Below are 18885 nucleotides of genomic sequence, written 5' to 3' on the forward strand. Positions count from 1 at the left end.
GGGAAACAGGAGGAACCCCTATCGAGACCCCTAAGGAAGTGACGATCGCGGAAACCTCTTGTTCGAATAAGGATATTCCTCCGCCCAAGGTGGCTAACTGCGAAGTCTCACCTCCGAATATTTATGTTAGTTGAGAAACAGAACATCTGTCTTCAGAAAGTTGAGTTGATTCTTAAACATCGACATCCCCTTAGCCCATGCCCAAGAACCATAGGCTGAGTAATCTTTGAATGCGATGCAAATGCTCACCATTTCCATTTGGGGAAGCACAACCATCAATTAATAATACGAAAATACTCTGGCAATATTTTCTTCTTTAACCCCAAACTATCTATATCATCACCACCTCATATCCTTCTTCTCTTTGAATTCATTAAGCAATAACTCTTAAAACTCCATCATCATCTTTAACTTATCCAGGATGAACACAATTGTCCAAAGGTCTCCGAGTGAAGCAGTCGCCTATACTACTGCGAATCCCTAAACCTAATCGAACTTAAGCTCCGACTGGGTCTGGTTCTTCACACTTTAAAGCCATTGAAGTACAGTGCCGATGACTGTAATATAGACATCTTTGATATCGAGCCTATGTTCAAGCCGGTGTAATCTCTCTCAGTTGTGTTATATGTAACACCATTCTCTGCGGAAAAGTGGCCTTATACAAATAAACATCAACAAAGTATTAAAATGGTCAATCTGAGGAAGACCATCGACCACCAAGAGATCCAGGGCTCAGAAACCTGCTTGCGCTTATACTTCACAAGACAGCACCAACGGGGTAGCTCATGTATAGACCGAGGCATTCTTATTAGAGGGAAAAAGCTCATGAGACCATTCAAGAACTAGGCGTATTCTAACGTCAGGGTAAAACGACCTCCTAACAGCAGTCATTTCTAAAGCTGATCCCAAAGAGAAAATCGATTATGATTACTGGTTACTGGTAGAGGGTCTTCTAAGGAGAGTAATCTTATCTGACAACGTGGAAGAAAATAAGGCGTACTCCAGCATAGCGATCCTCTACAATGTAGTCAAAGTTGTAAGCTGTCGGAATGAAGAATCGACAGAGTTCCTCACTCAGACATGATTTGAAGGTCCCGTTGCTGTTGTTGTTGTAGCAGTGTTTTATTATTATGTTTGTTCTCCTGTTAAACCTTGCTCTGGGTCTATCTCCAGTTCCAGGAAAGTGGCTACTTCGATGGGATGTAACCACAGATCCACTGGAGTCAGATGAGTAGGCTTGGAGGGGCAGTTGAATAGGTGCTTAGTATCGTGCGGGCCGATGACGCATACTGGGCAGATGTCTTGCACGGTGCGATCAATTCCCGCCCAAAAAGAATTTAGGCGACTCTTCAGCTGCGATAGATGGGGGATGTACTCCGATGACTGCATTCACACAATAATTGCTTATGGCCTTGGCAACTGTGTCCGTGTGAATGCTGTTCAAACCTGCCTGATATGCCTGTTGATCTAGAGGTTCTCTCCTATATTGCTGGACCTCCGTCTCTAGAGCATGAATATCCTACCTGATATGTCTGGATGTATCGGTGGCCAGCAGATGGTGATTGGGATGGCTCTCAAGGTAACACCAAAGCAAGTACTGCAACGATAGCATCTCATAATGTTGCCGTACTGGGAGAATCTTTGCCTCCTCATGTAGGTGGTCCACTGTAGATTTGAGGAGGCACCCTGTTGCTGTTCTCAGGGCGGCGTTCTGATAAATATGAAATATGAATCCCACTGCGTGTCACATAAATTTGCGCCGCACACATAAACTGGCGCCGCAAAGCTTACCACAGACCGACCTATCGCCTTATACGTGGTCAACAAGGTTTTTTATCTGCACCCCAAGTTCTGCCGGCTAGGGACTTGAAGACCTTGTTTCTACATTTCAGTTTATCGCAGATAGCTGTGGCATGCGAAGACGACGTGAAAGTGGTGTCGAATGTGACCCCTAGAATTTTGGGGCAGTTTGTGGTCGGAATTCTGCTACCATCGACCCTGATATTCAACTCTCTTCTATACTGCGCCGTCCATGTGGTGAACAGAATGGCCGTCGATTTAGTGGCGGATATCTACACATTCCTCGCGTGGAAAAAGGTAGTAAGATCGATTAAATATGAGTTCAGTCTCACACAGATGTCATCAGGGTAGGTACAATCATCCGCATACGTTACGATCTCAATGCCGTCTGAAGGGGCGGAATACAGGAAAGGTAGAGGTTAAACAGTTCCGGAGATATCACCCCTTCTTGGGGAACTCTCTGTTTCACTCTACGGGGCTTGGATTTCTTGTTCCTGAATTCAACATATGACTGGCGACCACACATATAGTTGATTATGCAACGTTTCAGACTTGGCCGGATGGTTGTCTGCTCGATGTCCTCTAATAGCGTGGAGTGACAGTATCAAAGGCTTTTGATAAGTCAAGCGCCACCATCAGTGTTCTATCACACGGCCGCTCCTGGTTGAGTCCTCGACAAATATGTGTGGAGATGGCGTGCATCGCTGTTATCGTGCTGTGCTGCTTACGGAATCCATGCTGATGATCGGCAACTTGATAGCTATTTCCAATGCTGGGGAGGACTAAAGCCCCAAGGGTCTCTTAGTAATCGGCCTGTACGATTCACCTTTGCTGGCATCCTTGCCTGGCTTCAGTAGCGGGACCACCCTGCCCATTTTCCAGACTTCGGGAACAATAAGGGTGGCTAACGACAGGTTGAGAACTTTAGTGAGATACTCCACTCCCGGCTCATCCAGCTGTTTCAACATTACCATTGAAATTCCGTCAGGGTCCAACGCTTTGGATGATTTAGCGTTCCTGATGGCATTCGCAACATCATCCATTGCAAACTGAGGTGGTTCATCCTCGGCAGGAAGATCTGATCTGATGCGACGTAGTAGTCTTCTCTTCGACCTGTCACTCCCGGGTTGCTCCGCAAACTGTCGATTAAAATAACTTGCGCACCTCTTCGGGTCATCAGTCAACGTAACTTCGCCAAACGTGACTGAGGTCCTGTCATCCCTCCTTCCGGGGTTCGAGAGTAACTTAACCGCTGCCTACAATTTACTTATACCGGCTCCAATGTTGCAACTCTACAGATGATTTAACCACTTGTTCCGCTTATGTTCGCCGACCAGCCTGTTAACTTCCAGTGTCAGCTCCCTGACTCTGGGGTCGTCGGGGTTGGTTCGACGAAGCTCCTAACTCTCATTTGCTAATCCCGTCGCCTCTGCTGAGAAATTTGGTCTTACTTCGGGTATTCGACCGGCAGGTATATTGCGAGCGGCTGCAGCATTGATGATGTCTCGGAACGTCCTTTCCGTTACCCGAACATCAGAAGGATTGGACAATTCTCTGAAGCGGTGATTGGTGAACTCTCTGAAACTCGGCCAATAAGCTTTCCCATGATTGATGAATGTGAATGAGATGGTCTGATCCAAGGGAAATGACGTTTTGCCAGGTGACGTCATTTGTCAGGCCAGGTGACACTATGGTTATGTCTGGCGAACTGTGACACGCTCCTCTAATTCTGGTAGCGGCGTCCTCGTTGACCGAGCAAAACGTAGAGCTAATCTGCTTAGATTGTGGCCGAATGCCACATCTCATGATGCGCATTAAAGTCCCCCAGGACCAGACGATTATGACCTTCCAAAAGCGGGTAATGTAATGACTGCTACCCCCCATACATTCCATGTACGGGTCGTTAGAGGCAGGCTCACGCGAGATAGGTCTGTATTGAATAGACTGGTGCAAAAGGAAAGCTAATCCCCCACCTCCACATCTGGTGCGATCCTTCCTTATTACCTTGTAACCATCACAACGTACTGAGCTGTGGTCGTTCAGCATGGTTTCCTGCACCGACGCGACCTTAAGATCCCATGGGAGCAATGGGTTCTGCCTGGATAGCGCCTTCAGTATTAATGGATGTGGCCTAGGTTCGGTTTTGCCGGCCAAACAAAACCACGGATAATCAATTATTTTCAGGACGGTAGTGGCTTAGTGATCAAGTTCTCTATCGACAAGGAGAGCAACGAATACACATAGAATTGTAATCCGAGTGATTCAGATTAATCTGTACCACTGCAGGGATTCGGCTGCTGAAATACTACTCCTACTTTCAAGATCCGAAGTTGACATATATATCATTAGCTTATCTTATCTGTACCAGAATAAAGTTGCCGGACTAAGTATAAAATTGTTGCATCCTCCAGTGGAAAGAACGTAGGAACTTGTATTGTTGCAAAGAATAATTTAAATCTAATTAATCTCTTAAAAACAGTAACGGAGATATGACTGCCAGATTGGAGTAGTGCTCGAGGGGTGATCATACCAACGCTCATGATTTCCATATGTGGTGCAGCAATACCAAAGCGTATTATTGTTATTCATTTTTATTTCAAGAACAATTTTGGATTATACACATTCCATATTAAGGTTAGTGAAGATGAATCGTCTTTTTGGTAATGGAGAGTATCGGAAGTTTGCTGCTTTTCTGATCAGAAGTCCCTACTCTTACTACTCTCTTTTAGCGGAGAATGGCAAAAACTGCAAAGGAGCCATAAAAGAACTGATTGGGAGGAATTTAGATCTCTTACAATGGCTTAACTCTAGGAACCTGTCAATATCTCTTCTGTTGAAGCCATTGATAGCGTAGTTGATAATGTAACCAATATTCTTCATATTCACTTAGATGCCCAGGCAGAAAAAAATAACCAGTATGGTGAATATATTTAGAGTAGTACAAAGCCACACATATGCCGCGTTCAGAAGATCTTCGAATTTATATGATTAATAGCCTGTTTATACATATTTAGCTTTTTGATGGGTTGACCTTCTTTATGAAAATTTGTTTGAAGTATACGCAATGGAAATGACATTTGAAACCGTGTGGGTTTATCAAATCCAGTCATATATAAACGTACAAAGCTAAAAAACATTTCACACGAAATTCTCGGAGTCTAAAATGGGACTACCAAAACAGAATTAGAATGATCTCGCTGTATGGCACATTAAAGTAATCTATAACTTAAAAATATTTTTAACAATTTTCTATAAGAACATTTAAAATTCTTAAAAACTAGAAAACGTGCAAACTAGGCAATTTTTCGAGAATAAATCATAAAAAAACAATTTCTTGATCATTCACAACAATGACATGCCAACATAGAAAGGAATACCAATTGTAACATTTAACAAGACCGACAGTTTTGTAGAATGTTTAAAATCGATCAATACAAAATGCCAAATTATAAATAAAGTTATACCTAACTACCAATTTGTTGTACTACATAAAGACAAAATAAAATTGGGCCAATTGTTCGCCTTTTTTCTGTTTTAAGTTCCAACTAAGTTTAGAAGAAACAAACTAATATAAAACAGAAGATAAACTAATCGAACAAAACATAGATTCTAGATAACAATAGAAGAGAAAACAGTCTAAAGAGTAAGTAGTAGGTTGTTTTGGGGGGTTTTGGAAATGTGTTGTACTTGGTTTTAGAAAAATTATATATAGTCTAGTAAAACTACTCACATCGTGAATAAAATGTCGATACTCAGGTCTTGATGTAAGTTTTCTGATTGGTGTAGCAAGACCATGAATACGTCTGACGTCTTCGTTCTATGAAATTGATGGGATTTACACGATATATAATTTTGAATTTATAGATTTTAGATTTTAAAATTCAATTGGAGATGAAAGATGACGGGAAATTATGTACAGAAAAAAGATGGGGATGTGTGGAAAAAAGAGCGGGTGGATGTCATGCAAAAGACAAACGTAAACAGTTTTTCAAAAAATAAAGAATTTGAAATAAATAGTTTTAGATTAGTTGGAATTTGTTACATTATTTTTTTGTTCATTTGTATAAATTTTGTATAATGAAACTGAGTTAATTTGGTTTACAAAGTTTGTATAAAAAGCTAAACTTATGTTATAATGTCTGACTTGTTTGTTATTTTACTTTAGCTTTTGTTTAAAAAATTTGTAATATAAAAATAATAAAAATTATTTTAAATGGATTTCTTTATGCTTTTATCGTTTAACGATGAGTTTTAGAAAAACAATTATATAAATACACGATTTGGATCGAGGTGAAATTTGAATCAAAAAAAGTTGTTTGTATATATTTTAAAAAACGTTGTGGTTAAAACTACTTACCAATTCTGTCGTACTTTGTGGCCGTTTTGACAATGATTTTGTGTTTGGTTCCGGTGCATGAATTTCCAAATCACTACGATAGGTATTCAATGAAGACAGTGTTGCATTTTCATTTTGATTACCAATGCTGGAATGATAAAAAACAAAAATTTGCTATTACTAAAATCCACGATTATGAAAAAAATTTAAAAATCCATGATTATTGAAAAAAATATTTTTTTTTTAAAAAAAACACGATTATTGAAAAAATATTTTTTTAAAAATCCAGAATTGAAAAAAGATATATTTTTTAAAACCGCGATTATTGAAAAAAAATATTTTTTAAAAATCCACAATTATTGAAATATATTTTTAAAAAAAATCTACGATTATTGATTTTTTTAAACCCCAATATTATTGAAAATTATTTTTTTTTTTAAAACTAACGATTATGGAAAACAAATATTTTTTTAAAAGTCCACGTATTGAAAAAAATATTTTTTTTAAAATCCACGATTATTGAAAAAAATATTTGTTAAAATTCACGATTATTTAAGAAAAAATATTTTTTGTTTTTTTCAAAATAGTCTGGCTTAATCCCATTGTTGTTGTGTTATTATTTTAAAACAACTAATTTATTAGTGGAAAAAGTTTGGGGGGTAAGTCAGGGAAGACTAGTTTCGATTCACGCCATTGGATCTCAAATCGACGCCACCAATGTTCAAAAAATATTTTTTTTTTAGAAATCCACGATTATTGAAATAATATTTTTTTTCTAATCCACGCTTATTGAAAAAAAAATATTTTTTAAAACCGCGATTATTGAAAAAAAAATATTTTTTAAAACCACGATTATTGAAAAAAATATATTTTTTTAAAAAACACACGATTATTGAAAAATATTTTTTTTAAATCTACGATTATTGAAATATTTGTTTAAAAATCCACGATTAATGAAAAAATAATTATTATAAATCCACGATTATTAAAAAAATAATTATTATAAATCCACGATTATTGAAAAAATATTTTTTAAAAATCCACGATTATTGAAAAAATATTTTCTAAAAATTCTCGATTTTTGAAAAAATATTGTTTTTTTATAAATCCATGATTACTGAAAAAAATGTTTTTTAAAAATCCACGATTATTAAAGAAATAGTTTTTAAAATCCAATATTATTGACAAAATATTTTTTAACAATCCACGATTATTGACAAATATTTTTTTAAAAATCCATGATTATTGACAAATATTTTTTAACAATCCACGATTATTGACAAATATTTTTTTAAAAATCCATGATTATTGACAAATATTTTTTTAAAAATCCACGATTATTGACATATATTTTTTTAAAAATCCACGATTATTGAAGAAATAGTTTTTAAAATCCAATATTATTGACAAAATATTTTTTAACAATCCACGATTATTGACAAATATTTTTTAAAAATCCACGATTATTGAAAAAATATTTGTTAAACAAATCCACGATTATTGAAAAAAATTGTTAAAAATACACGATTATTGAAAAAATATTTGTTAAACAATTCCACGATTATTGAAAAAAATTGTTAAAAATACACGACTATTGAAAAAATATTTGTTAAAAAATCCAGGACTATTGAAAAAATATTTGTTAAAAAATCCAGGACTATTGAAAAAATATTTTTTAAAAAATACACTATTATTGAAAAAATATTTTTTAAAATCCACGATTACTGAAAAAATATTTTTAAAAAATCCACGATTATTAAAAAAATAGTTTTTAAAAACCCACGATTATTGAAAAAATATTTTTTAAAATCCAAGATTATTGAAAACATTTTTTAATCCACAAATATTGAAAAAAATATATTTTTTTTAAATCCACGATTATAAATTTTTTTAACAATCCACGATTATTGAAAAAATATTTGTTAAAAAATCCACGACTGTTGAAAAAATATTTTTCAAAAAATCCACGATTATTGAAGACATTTTTTTTTTGAAACCACGGATGTTGAAATATATTTTTTTAACCACGATTATGGAAAAATACTCTTTAAAAAATCCACGATTATTAAAAAAATTACAATCTCACAATTATTGAAACATATTTTTTTAAAAATCCACGATTATTGATTTTTTTAATCCATGATTATTGAAAAAATATTTTTAAAAATCAACGATTATTCAAAAAAAAATTTTAAAATCCACGATTGTTAAATTTTTTTTTTAATCCACGATTGTTAAAAAAAAATTTTAAAATCCACGATTGTTAAAAAATATTTTTTTTTTTAATCCACGATTGTTAAAAGAAAATTTTTTAAAATCCACGATAGTTAAAAAAATTTTTTTTAAATCTACGATTATTGAAATATTTGTTTAAAAATCCACGATTAATGAAAAAATAATTATTATAAATCCACGATTATTAAAAAAATAATTATTATAAATCCACGATTATTGAAAAAATATTTTTTAAAAATCCACGATTATTGACAAAATATTTTCTAAAAATTCTCGATTTTTGAAAAAATATTGTTTTTTTATAAATCCATGATTACTGAAAAAAATGTTTTTTAAAAATCCACGATTATTAAAGAAATAGTTTTTAAAATCCAATATTATTGACAAAATATTTTTTAACAATCCACGATTATTGACAAATATTTTTTTAAAAATCCATGATTATTGACAAATATTTTTTAACAATCCACGATTATTGACAAATATTTTTTTAAAAATCCATGATTATTGACAAATATTTTTTTAAAAATCCACGATTATTGACATATATTTTTTTAAAAATCCACGACTATTGAAGAAATAGTTTTTAAAATCCAATATTATTGACAAAATATTTTTTAACAATCCACGATTATTGACAAATATTTTTTAAAAATCCACGATTATTGAAAAAATATTTGTTAAACAAATCCACGATTATTGAAAAAATATTTGTTAAACAAATCCACGATTATTGAAAAAATATTTGTTAAACAATTCCACGATTATTGAAAAAATATTTGTTAAAAATCCACGACTATTGAAAAAATATTTGTTAAAAAATCCAGGACTATTGAAAAAATATTTTTAAAAAAACCACGATTATTAAAAAAATATTTTTTAAAAAATCCACTATTATTGAAAAAATATTTTTTAAAATCCACGATTAGGGAACAAATATTTTTAAAAAATCCAGATTATTGAAAAAATAGTTTTTAAAAACCCACGATTATAGAAAAAATATTTTTTAAAATCCAAGATTATTGAAAAAACATTTTTTAATCCACAAATATTAAAAAAAATATTTTTTTTAAATCCACGATTATAAATTTTTTAACAATCCACGATTATTGAAAAAATATTTGTTAAAAAATCCACGACTGTTGAAAAAATATTTTTCAAAAAATCAACGATTATTGAAGACATTTTTTTTTTAAACCACGGTTATTGAAAAAATATTTTTTTTAACCACGATTATGGAAAAGTACTCTTTAAAAAATCCACGATTATTAAAATATTGAAACATAATTATTGAAACATATTTTTTTTTAAAAATCCACGATTATTGATTTTATTAATCCATGATTATTGAAAAAATATTTTTAAAAATCAACGATTATTCAAAAACAAGATTTTAAATTTACGATTGTTAAAAAATTTTTTTAAATCCACGATTGTTAAAAAAAAATTTTAAAATCCACGATTGTTAAAAAAATATTTTTTTTTTTAAATCCACGATTGTTAAAAAAATATTTTTTTTTTTAAATCCACGATTGTTAAAAAAATATTTTTTTTTTAAATCCACGATTGTTAAAAAAACATTTTTTTAAAATCCACGATTGTTAAATTTTTTTTTTTAAATCCACGATTGTTAAATTTTTTTTTAAATCCACGATTATTAAAAAACGTTTTTTTAAAATCCACGATTGTTAAAATTTTTTTTTTTAAATCCACGATTATTGAAAAATTATTTTTTTAAAAAACCACGATTATTGAAAAATTTATTTTTTAAAAATCCGCGGTTATTGAAAAAATAGTTTTTAAAAATCCTCAATTATTAAAAAATATTTTCAAAAATCCACGATAGAAAAATATTTTTTTTAAATCAACGATTATTCAAAAACAAGATTTTAAATTTACGATTGTTAAAAAATTTTTTTAAATCCACGATTGTTAAAAAAAAAAATTTAAAATCCACGATTGTTAAAAAAATATTTTTTTTTAAATCCACGATTGTTAAAAAATTTTTTTTTTTTTAAATCCACGATTGTTAAAAAAACATTTTTTTAAAATCCACGATTGTTAAATTTTTTTTTTAAATCCACGATTGTTAAATTTTTTTTTTAAATCCACGATTATTAAAAAACGTTTTTTTAAAATCCACGATTGTTAAATTTTTTTTTTTAAATCCACGATTGTTAAAATTTTTTTTTTTAAATCCACGATTATTGAAAAATTATTTTTTAAAAAACCACGATTATTGAAAAATTTATTTTTTAAAAATCCACGGTTATTGAAAAAATAGTTTTTAAAAATCCTCAATTATTAAAAAATATTTTCAAAAATCCACGATAGAAAAATATTTTTTAAAAATCCACGACAATTTAAAAAATATTTGTTTAAAAATCCACGATTATTTAAAAAATATTTTTTTTTTAAATATCCACGATTATTAAAAATATTTCTTTAAATATCCACGATTATTGAAAAAATATTTCTTTTTTTAAATTCCCTGATTATTGCAAAAACATTTTTTTAAATCCACAATTATTGAAAAAATATTTTTTAAAAATCCAAGATTATTGAAAAAAATTATTTTTTAAAAATCCACGATTATTTAAAAAAAAATATTTTTCAAAAATTCACGATTGAAAAATATTTTTTAAAAATCCATGATTGAAAAATATTTTTTAAAAATCCACCATTATTGAAAAAATATTTTTTAAAAATCCACGGTTTTAAAAAAATATTTTTTTAAAAATCCACGATTATTGAAAAATATTTTTTAAAAAATCCACGATTATTCAATATTTTTAAATCAACGATTATTGAAGAAATAGTTTTTAAATCAACGATTATTGAAGAAATAGTTTTTAAAATCCAATATTATTGAAAAAATATTTTTTAACAATCCACGATTATTGACAAATATTTTTTAAAAATCCACGATTATTGAAAAAATATTTGTTAAACAAATCCACGATTATTGAAAAAATATTTGTTAAACAATTCCACGATTATTGAAAAAATATTTGTTAAAAATCCACGACTATTGAAAAAATATTTGTTAAAAAATCCAGGGCTATTGAAAAAATATTTTTAAAAAAACCACGATTATTAAAAAAATGTTTTTTAAAAAATCCACTATTATTGAAAAAAATATTTTTTAAAATCCACGATTACGGAACAAATATTTTTAAAAAATCCACGATTATTGAAAAAATAGTTTTTAAAAACCCACGATTATTGAAAAAATATTTTTTAAAATCAAAGATTATTGAAAAAACATTTTTTAATCCACAAATATTGAAAAAAATATTTTTTTTTAAATCCACGATTATAAATTTTTTAACAATCCACGATTATTGAAAAAATATTTGTTAAAAAATATTTTTCAAAAAATCAACGATTATTGAAGACATTTTTTTTTAACCACGGTTATTGAAAAAATATTTTTTTTAACCACGATTATGGAAAAGTACTCTTTAAAAAATCCACGATTATTAAAAAAATTACAATCCCACAATTATTGAAACATATTTTTTTTAAAAATCCACGATTATTGATTTTATTAATCCATGATTATTGAAAAAATATTTTTAAAAATCAACGATTATTCAAAAACAAAATTTTAAATTTACGATTGTTAAAAATTTTTTTTAAATCCACGATTGTTAAAAAAATATTTTTTTTTTAAATCCACGATTGTTAAAAAATATATTTTTTTTAAATCCACGATTGTTAAAAAAACATTTTTTTAAAATCCACGATTGTTAAATTTTTTTTTTAAATCCACGATTGTTAAATTTTTTTTTAAATCCACGATTGTTAAATTTTTTTTTTAATCCACGATTATTGAAAAATTATTTTTTAAAAAACCGCGATTATTGAAAAATTTATTTTTTAAAAATCCAGGGTTATTGAAAAAATAGTTTTTAAAAATCCTCAATTATGAAAAAATATTTTCAAAAATCCACGATAGAAAAATATTTTTTAAAAATCCACGACAATTTAAAAAATATTTGTTTAAAAATCCACGATTATTTAAAAAATATTTTTTTTTTAAATATCCACGATTATTAAAATATTTCTTTAAATATCCACGATTATTGAAAAAATATTTTTTTTTTTTAAATTCTCTGATTATTGCAAAAATTTTTTTTTAAATCCACAATTATTGAAAAAATATTTTTTAAAAATCCAAGATTATTGAAAAAATTATTTTTTAAAAATCCACGATTATTTAAAAAAGAAATATTTTTTAAAAATCCAAGGTTATTGAAAAAATATTTTTTAAAAATCCACGATTGAAAAATATTTTTTAAAAATCCACGATTGAAAAATATTTTTTAAAAATCCACGATTATTGAAAAAATATTTTTAAAAATCCACGGTTATTGAAAAAATATTTTTAAAAATCCACGGTTATTGAAAAAATATTTTTTTAAAAATCCACGATTATTGAAAAATATTTTTTAAAAAATCCACGATTATTTAATATTTTTAAATCAACGATTATTGAAAAAAAATTATTTTTTTTTTAAAAATCCACTATTATTAAAAACATTTTTTTGTCAAATCCAGCTTTAACCACGGCTCTTTCTAAGTCCACAGTAACATAATCTACTGTCATGTTTAATTTAATTGAATATTTACCTTAAATCAGATGAAAATCTCTTCTTTCCCGAGAATATAATAGAGCCATTGTGATTTTTTATTGACCCCCGTTGAGACATCATATTCGATATATCTTCTTCGGCTGAGAAAAACATTTCCGAGGGATTTTCGGATGTCAGCGATATAGTTCTTTGAACTTCTCTGGTCAGGTGTTCGCCATTTGTTAAATCAGTTGGTAATTGAGATTGTATATTAATGTCGGCAATTTCAAATTCCAGTGGATGAGAGTGTGGTGCAGAATGTGACATTTCATCGGGTATCTAAAAAGGAAAAATATTATATAATCATATTTATATTGGAGCAACTAATATAATCTTTCTCACCTCCAACTCATCTTCAACATTAGCCTCGCCAGTTAAACGTGAGTCAGAAATACTTGTCTTCGGTGGTGATACACGCAGAGTATTATTTTGTGATTTATTTGAATCAGAACCACGTCGATAAACCACAATTTGTGAATCGGCAGAATCTTGTCGTAAAATCTTTTTCGATGGACTATCCAGTAGACGGGCATAAGGAACTTCAACAGATGTCTGACGTGTGGTGGAATATGAGTAACGTTTACTTCTACGTTCCAAGGTGTTGGGTGAACCAATACTTTCTCTAGATTTTCGGCCATTCATATCTTTGTCCAGGGTTGAGGCACCACCCAGTTTCATTTTTGCACTTAAATCCTTGCCAGCTAAATCGGATTTCTTCAAGCTGCCATTGACGGCAGTTGGGGGACGATACAGTTTGCCCTATGAAAAAATATCAAGAGATGTTAAGATTACCACTTATTGAATGTGATTATACCCTAAAATGTGATTATATCATACCTTGCCCGTAAATTCTGATGAATCATGTAGAGATACTGAGTGCAAACTATAGGGTGGTGTGTGGAATACCAATTGTCCTTGATGTAAAATACTTTCACCAAAGCCATAATCTTTATTATTGTTTATGATGCTGAAAACAAAGGTTATTTCAATTATGGATACGACCTAAAGTAAAGTAATATTTTGTTTACTTACAAATATCTGGCTATGTTGTAATTATCCTGTACATCTTGAGCTGATGGTTTAAAGAACTTCAAACCATTACGATTACTACCGAAAAAGGCACAACCACCAATACAACCACAACGTGATATATCCACAACACCAGTGATATTGCTGGATGTCGTTGAGGTATTCGACCACAAAAACCACAAACGCTTAAATTTCATGTCATGTTCTCGTAGGAAACTGTAATGAAAAAGTGATAATTTCCCATTTCCATTACCATTTCTTATTATGCTTACTTATGCTGCACCAAATGTAATTTATGATCGGGTATGGGCAATGCTGATGCTCCCTCCAGAAGAATGGGTCCTAATGATGTACACCCCACCTCAACCCAATTTTCAAAGAATTCACTATCATAAACAGCTGTTGATGCTCCTCCAGCTGCATTGGGTCTGCGACATTCCGAGAAACTATCACGCAACTTACGCGAACTCTCTTCCCGCGAATCCCTTCGTTGAGAAAATGAATTTGAACTACGTTTACCCCCTTTGGAAGGATGTGCACCATGATGGTGTATATCAGATTTTACCGACTCTTGATCGGCTCTACGCAATTTACCCGAACGATTACTTCCTGTGGTGTTTGTATTATAAGAATTTGTCATATTTGTTGTACAACCAGCATTTAACATAAACAGTCTTATCAATATTGAAGGTAGCAGACCGGATATACCGGACTTTACACGTTGTCCGTGCAGATTACAATTCGCCAAGCGTATGGGTGAGATCTAAAATACATACAAATTTGATTAATATTTTTTAGACCTCTACACCCTTCGACATCACTTACCCAAGCATGTAAAGCTGTACCACTCTCTATGAGATATACATCTACTGCATCTACCGAAACTCTAGTCATTTTATATTTGATATCTTCTGCTGAGGGACATTTATATTTATTTTCCTCTTTGGTGTGGGGACACTGATTACTGGGTACACCATGATGACAATTGCGCACAGTTTTGGGAGATTTTAAACAATTTTCAGGATCAACAGCCAACAAGGCCAAAGTCTCTAGACCCACGGCAACATTAAACAACTGGGGCAATGTTAACTTTCCCGAAAGTTTACCCAGCTGGACTTCAACAAGCCAAGAATACTCCAAGGTATCCTCATCTAAAGCACAACCTTCATTGCTAAACATGGCATGACCACGAACCTGGAAAAAAAGAAAAGCAATTAATTATCTTCCTAGCCAGAAATTTTATTTTCCTTTCCCTTACCTGCACTGCAGACAACATTAAATGTCCTTGATTGATATGTTTGTCACGATTTTGTCGCGGCACCAAATCGGATGTTATCAAGTAGGAAGGACTAACCAAAACTTGCAGTGTAGTTTCATGATAACGTTTATTCATTTCAAAGCCCAGACGTTCAATCAACACCACCGGACATGGTGGATCATTTTCATTACAATTCTTCATAACATGGGCCTGGATGTCGTGAATTATAACTGACACAATAACCTCTAATGGCCTATATAACCTTGGATCAAAAGGCTTTTGTTTCTCTTCGGGCACCGTGACTTCGGATATGGATTTTGTTGCCAAATCTTTTTCTTTTGGTAGCAACTGATCTTTGGGATTTACTGGTGCGGGTACCGTAGTTTCTTTGGTTTTGATATTTGATTGTTCCATGTCCGTGAAATTTTGATCTTCACCAAAAATATTTTCTTTGAGATTTATAAAATTCCTCAAGACATTACCGTAACACATGAGAACCGACGAGCCAATTTCCAGTTCCACGGTGACATGATCTGCCGGCAATGTGGAGGGATCGAATTTTTGTTGTTGTTCTGCCACCTTTTGCCAATTGGGATTGGGCGATTTTCTTGTCTTGGGTATACGCATTGGACTGAGCAAAATTTCTTCTTTTTCAGGTGTTGTTATGTCTGCTTGGGGATCGGGACCCAATGGTGGCGCTGGATGATAGACGTATTGTATGGATAAGGCCACAATTGGCACTGTCCAGCAATCAATCCAACCAGCTGAACGTTGACAAATTTTGCGCCATTTTTTCGTATACAATTCTGGTCGGGTTTTAACTTTGCCACTTCTGGTCAACAGACGGGCATTTTCATCTATTGCCAATACAATGGGTCTAGTTGAGGACACCTCTGGCACATAGAGACTTAAATCCAAACCCTCGCCATGTATCCAAAATTTCAACGTCACTGTTTTCGGCAGAAAATCTTCAAAAGGCAGCGCAAAACTCATATCAAAGACATCACCACAAAACGCCAAATGATTATTTTCCTGATTGGCACTCGAACAATCAATCCAATTGTATTCATTGCACAATGTAAGAATTTCAAATTCATTAAGGAGTATATTAAATTTACAGGTATATGGCACAAAGGATAGAATATCTGGTCTGGCTTTGCTGGCCCAATCTTCAATGAGATCTTGAAAGAAACATTTATGTTTGTAGACGATATATGCAGTGGCTTTGCAACCGGCCAATGATATGCTCCAATCTTGTGGAGCATTCCATTTTGTGGGATAGTGAATGCGAACTTTATATTCCAAGGATTCAAACTCTGCCAAACTGCGATATTGTAAAGATGTTGTTGCCTCCACATGGAACAGTTGGCCTTGGATTTTAGATGTATAGCCATCGGGATGTGTTACCCAGGGTATGGTGACCTCAACATACGAGGCAGGCCCCACTGTTATGTGCATGGCATTTGTCTCCTTCTCCTTGGAGAACAAAATATCAATTGTGGCTTCATTCAAGACACACAATGTGACATCAAAACTTTGATAGCTACGCAACTCTCCCGGTTTGGGTGTTGGTGTCACCTGCATTTCCTTCCAATCAGGAGGATAAAAGAATTTGAATAAATGATCTCTTTGTCGATCGGCCCAGGGGCCATAACTAAAATCTGTGCCCTTTAGACATTTGATATTTATACCCAAGACGGGAAGAGAGGGTTCCACGGTATCACCATTGGCCAAGGTAATGTGCACCGGTTCCTCAGGCACCACACCCGGCTCATCCATATAAAAATACAAATCCATTTGATTCGACATCATTACAACAAATCCCTCACCCATATAACGTGGTGGTTCATCAACCAAACCCGTATATTTTGGGCTAGGAGCAAACATAACTTTGGCATTCTCCACATTGGCCTTAACGAAATGCATAAAATGATCCAAACGACATACAGCCGGTTTAGTACTGTATGTACAATGGGCTTCCTCCATGGATATTGAGAGAGTGGTGGGCGTCAAACGATTACCGAACACAAATCGTCCCGAACAAATATCAATTTTTATCACTGGTATGAGATCACGCCATGTTGTCGCTTTCATGGCTTCGGAATGTTTAACACTCTGGCGTTTACTTTGTCGTGCATTTTCCATATTCATGGTATGCTCTTTGAGTTTAATTCGTTCTTCGGTTGATAGGGAATCCGTCTGAAAAGGATAAAACAAAATGTAACATTCGTTAAATGATTTAAGTAGTAAATGATCCAATGGAGACAAGTTGGACATTGCGCTATGTTAACAGGTCATCAGTGCCAGTAACAATGTTGCAATAATTGCCATCATTGTTATTTTGTTTTGGTCTAAGGGCTGAGACACAAGAACAGCACGAGATCCCCGCTTAAGTCAGCGGCTCTATAACCTAATTTATGTGTACTTTATTCTGGCATTTTCCGCCATTAGTTATTTTTACAAAGCTTACCGGTATCAAAACCGACGGTTTTAAACCAAATGTACGCTCCAATTCATCATATAATTGTGAACGATTGTAAATATGCAATTCAAAGCCATTTAATTGCACTGATAATCTGGTGTCTGAATGAGATAAATCTGAAAAAAAATAGGAATTAAATCATCATCCAAATCATCATCTTTAAAATTTAAATTTACCTTCTGATACATCTTTGGGTACATAAGAACGCCACCAGCGAAATATGAAATATCCATCCTGTACCCGAACAGAATAGTCGAATGTTATATAGACAAAATCACGAAACATTATTTTACCCGCTAAAGGATTTAAAGCTACAGATCCTGTAAAGATTAAAAAAGGAAGGTCGTGAAGTTACTTCGTCATATTTTTAATTGAAATATACTTACCTATTTTAAAGAATGCTCCCTTTATAAACCATCGGTTGGCTATCTTTGTTATTAACATTCCCATTAAACGGGAATTGTAAAATGTGATGTAGGTGACCCATGTTATGGATGTTAGAAGTGAAGCTAGAAGCCATATCTGTAAAAAAACAATACACGTTTTTAGAAATATGTATGGTTTTCAGAAATAAAGAAAATGAAATGGGTTGGTTACAAACGTTGAAAGTTATTTGCAACGTTACGATGGTTACAACATTTTGTGAAAGAAATATAAGTCCTCCCTCGAGAATAACTTGCCTTCCTTATACATACACCAGTCTGTCCAGTACAGCTTTTTTTATCGCTTGACTCTTGTGGCTCATACATGAAATGTATGGGGGTAGCAGTAAAGTGTTGGACTGCCGAAGTAGAGTTACTTAATGTGTACATTAGGGTTACGACTTTTTAACCTTTTTCTCAAAAATGATTAGCTGTACTGGGAAATGAATGAACTTTTGCATATTAATGGCTAAAATAGAGTTTATTCAATTTAAGTATTAAAAAGGTCTCGCACAAAACCACTTTAATTTTTTTTTATTTTTGAAAAATGCTATGAAGTGAAAAAAATTTAAAAAAAATATTTCTTGCTGCTCGAGTCAATGACCTCTTTCCTGTTATTGACTATAATAAGTTTTATTCCAATTAAATATTCAAAAAGGTCCCGCACAAAGGTGCCACAGCTATCT

General features: G+C 32.0%; 1 protein-coding gene across 7 annotated transcripts in view; it reads right to left on the reverse strand.

The window, feature by feature from the left end:
- tweek (transmembrane protein KIAA1109 homolog tweek) overlaps nucleotides 1–18885 on the reverse strand; it is a 68042-nt gene that overhangs the window by 33714 nt on the left and 15443 nt on the right. For all 7 annotated transcript variants that reach the window (XM_073970412.1, XM_073970411.1, XM_073970408.1 and 4 more), the window contains exons 2-12: nucleotides 18164–18299; nucleotides 17954–18097; nucleotides 17766–17893; nucleotides 15296–17494; nucleotides 14863–15231; nucleotides 14310–14800; nucleotides 14041–14253; nucleotides 13846–13975; nucleotides 13351–13767; nucleotides 13007–13287; nucleotides 6158–6284 (exon numbers count right to left, since the gene is read on the reverse strand). In XM_073970412.1, coding sequence (XP_073826513.1) covers nucleotides 6158–6284; nucleotides 13007–13287; nucleotides 13351–13767; nucleotides 13846–13975; nucleotides 14041–14253; nucleotides 14310–14800; nucleotides 14863–15231; nucleotides 15296–17494; nucleotides 17766–17893; nucleotides 17954–18097; nucleotides 18164–18299 — 4635 coding nt within the window. The remainder of the gene's footprint in view (nucleotides 1–6157; nucleotides 6285–13006; nucleotides 13288–13350; nucleotides 13768–13845; nucleotides 13976–14040; nucleotides 14254–14309; nucleotides 14801–14862; nucleotides 15232–15295; nucleotides 17495–17765; nucleotides 17894–17953; nucleotides 18098–18163; nucleotides 18300–18885) is intronic.

This window comes from Musca autumnalis, unplaced genomic scaffold, assembly GCF_047663935.1.
Source record: "Musca autumnalis isolate F117 unplaced genomic scaffold, ASM4766393v1 scaffold_2, whole genome shotgun sequence".
Taxonomy (NCBI): domain Eukaryota; kingdom Metazoa; phylum Arthropoda; class Insecta; order Diptera; family Muscidae; genus Musca; species Musca autumnalis.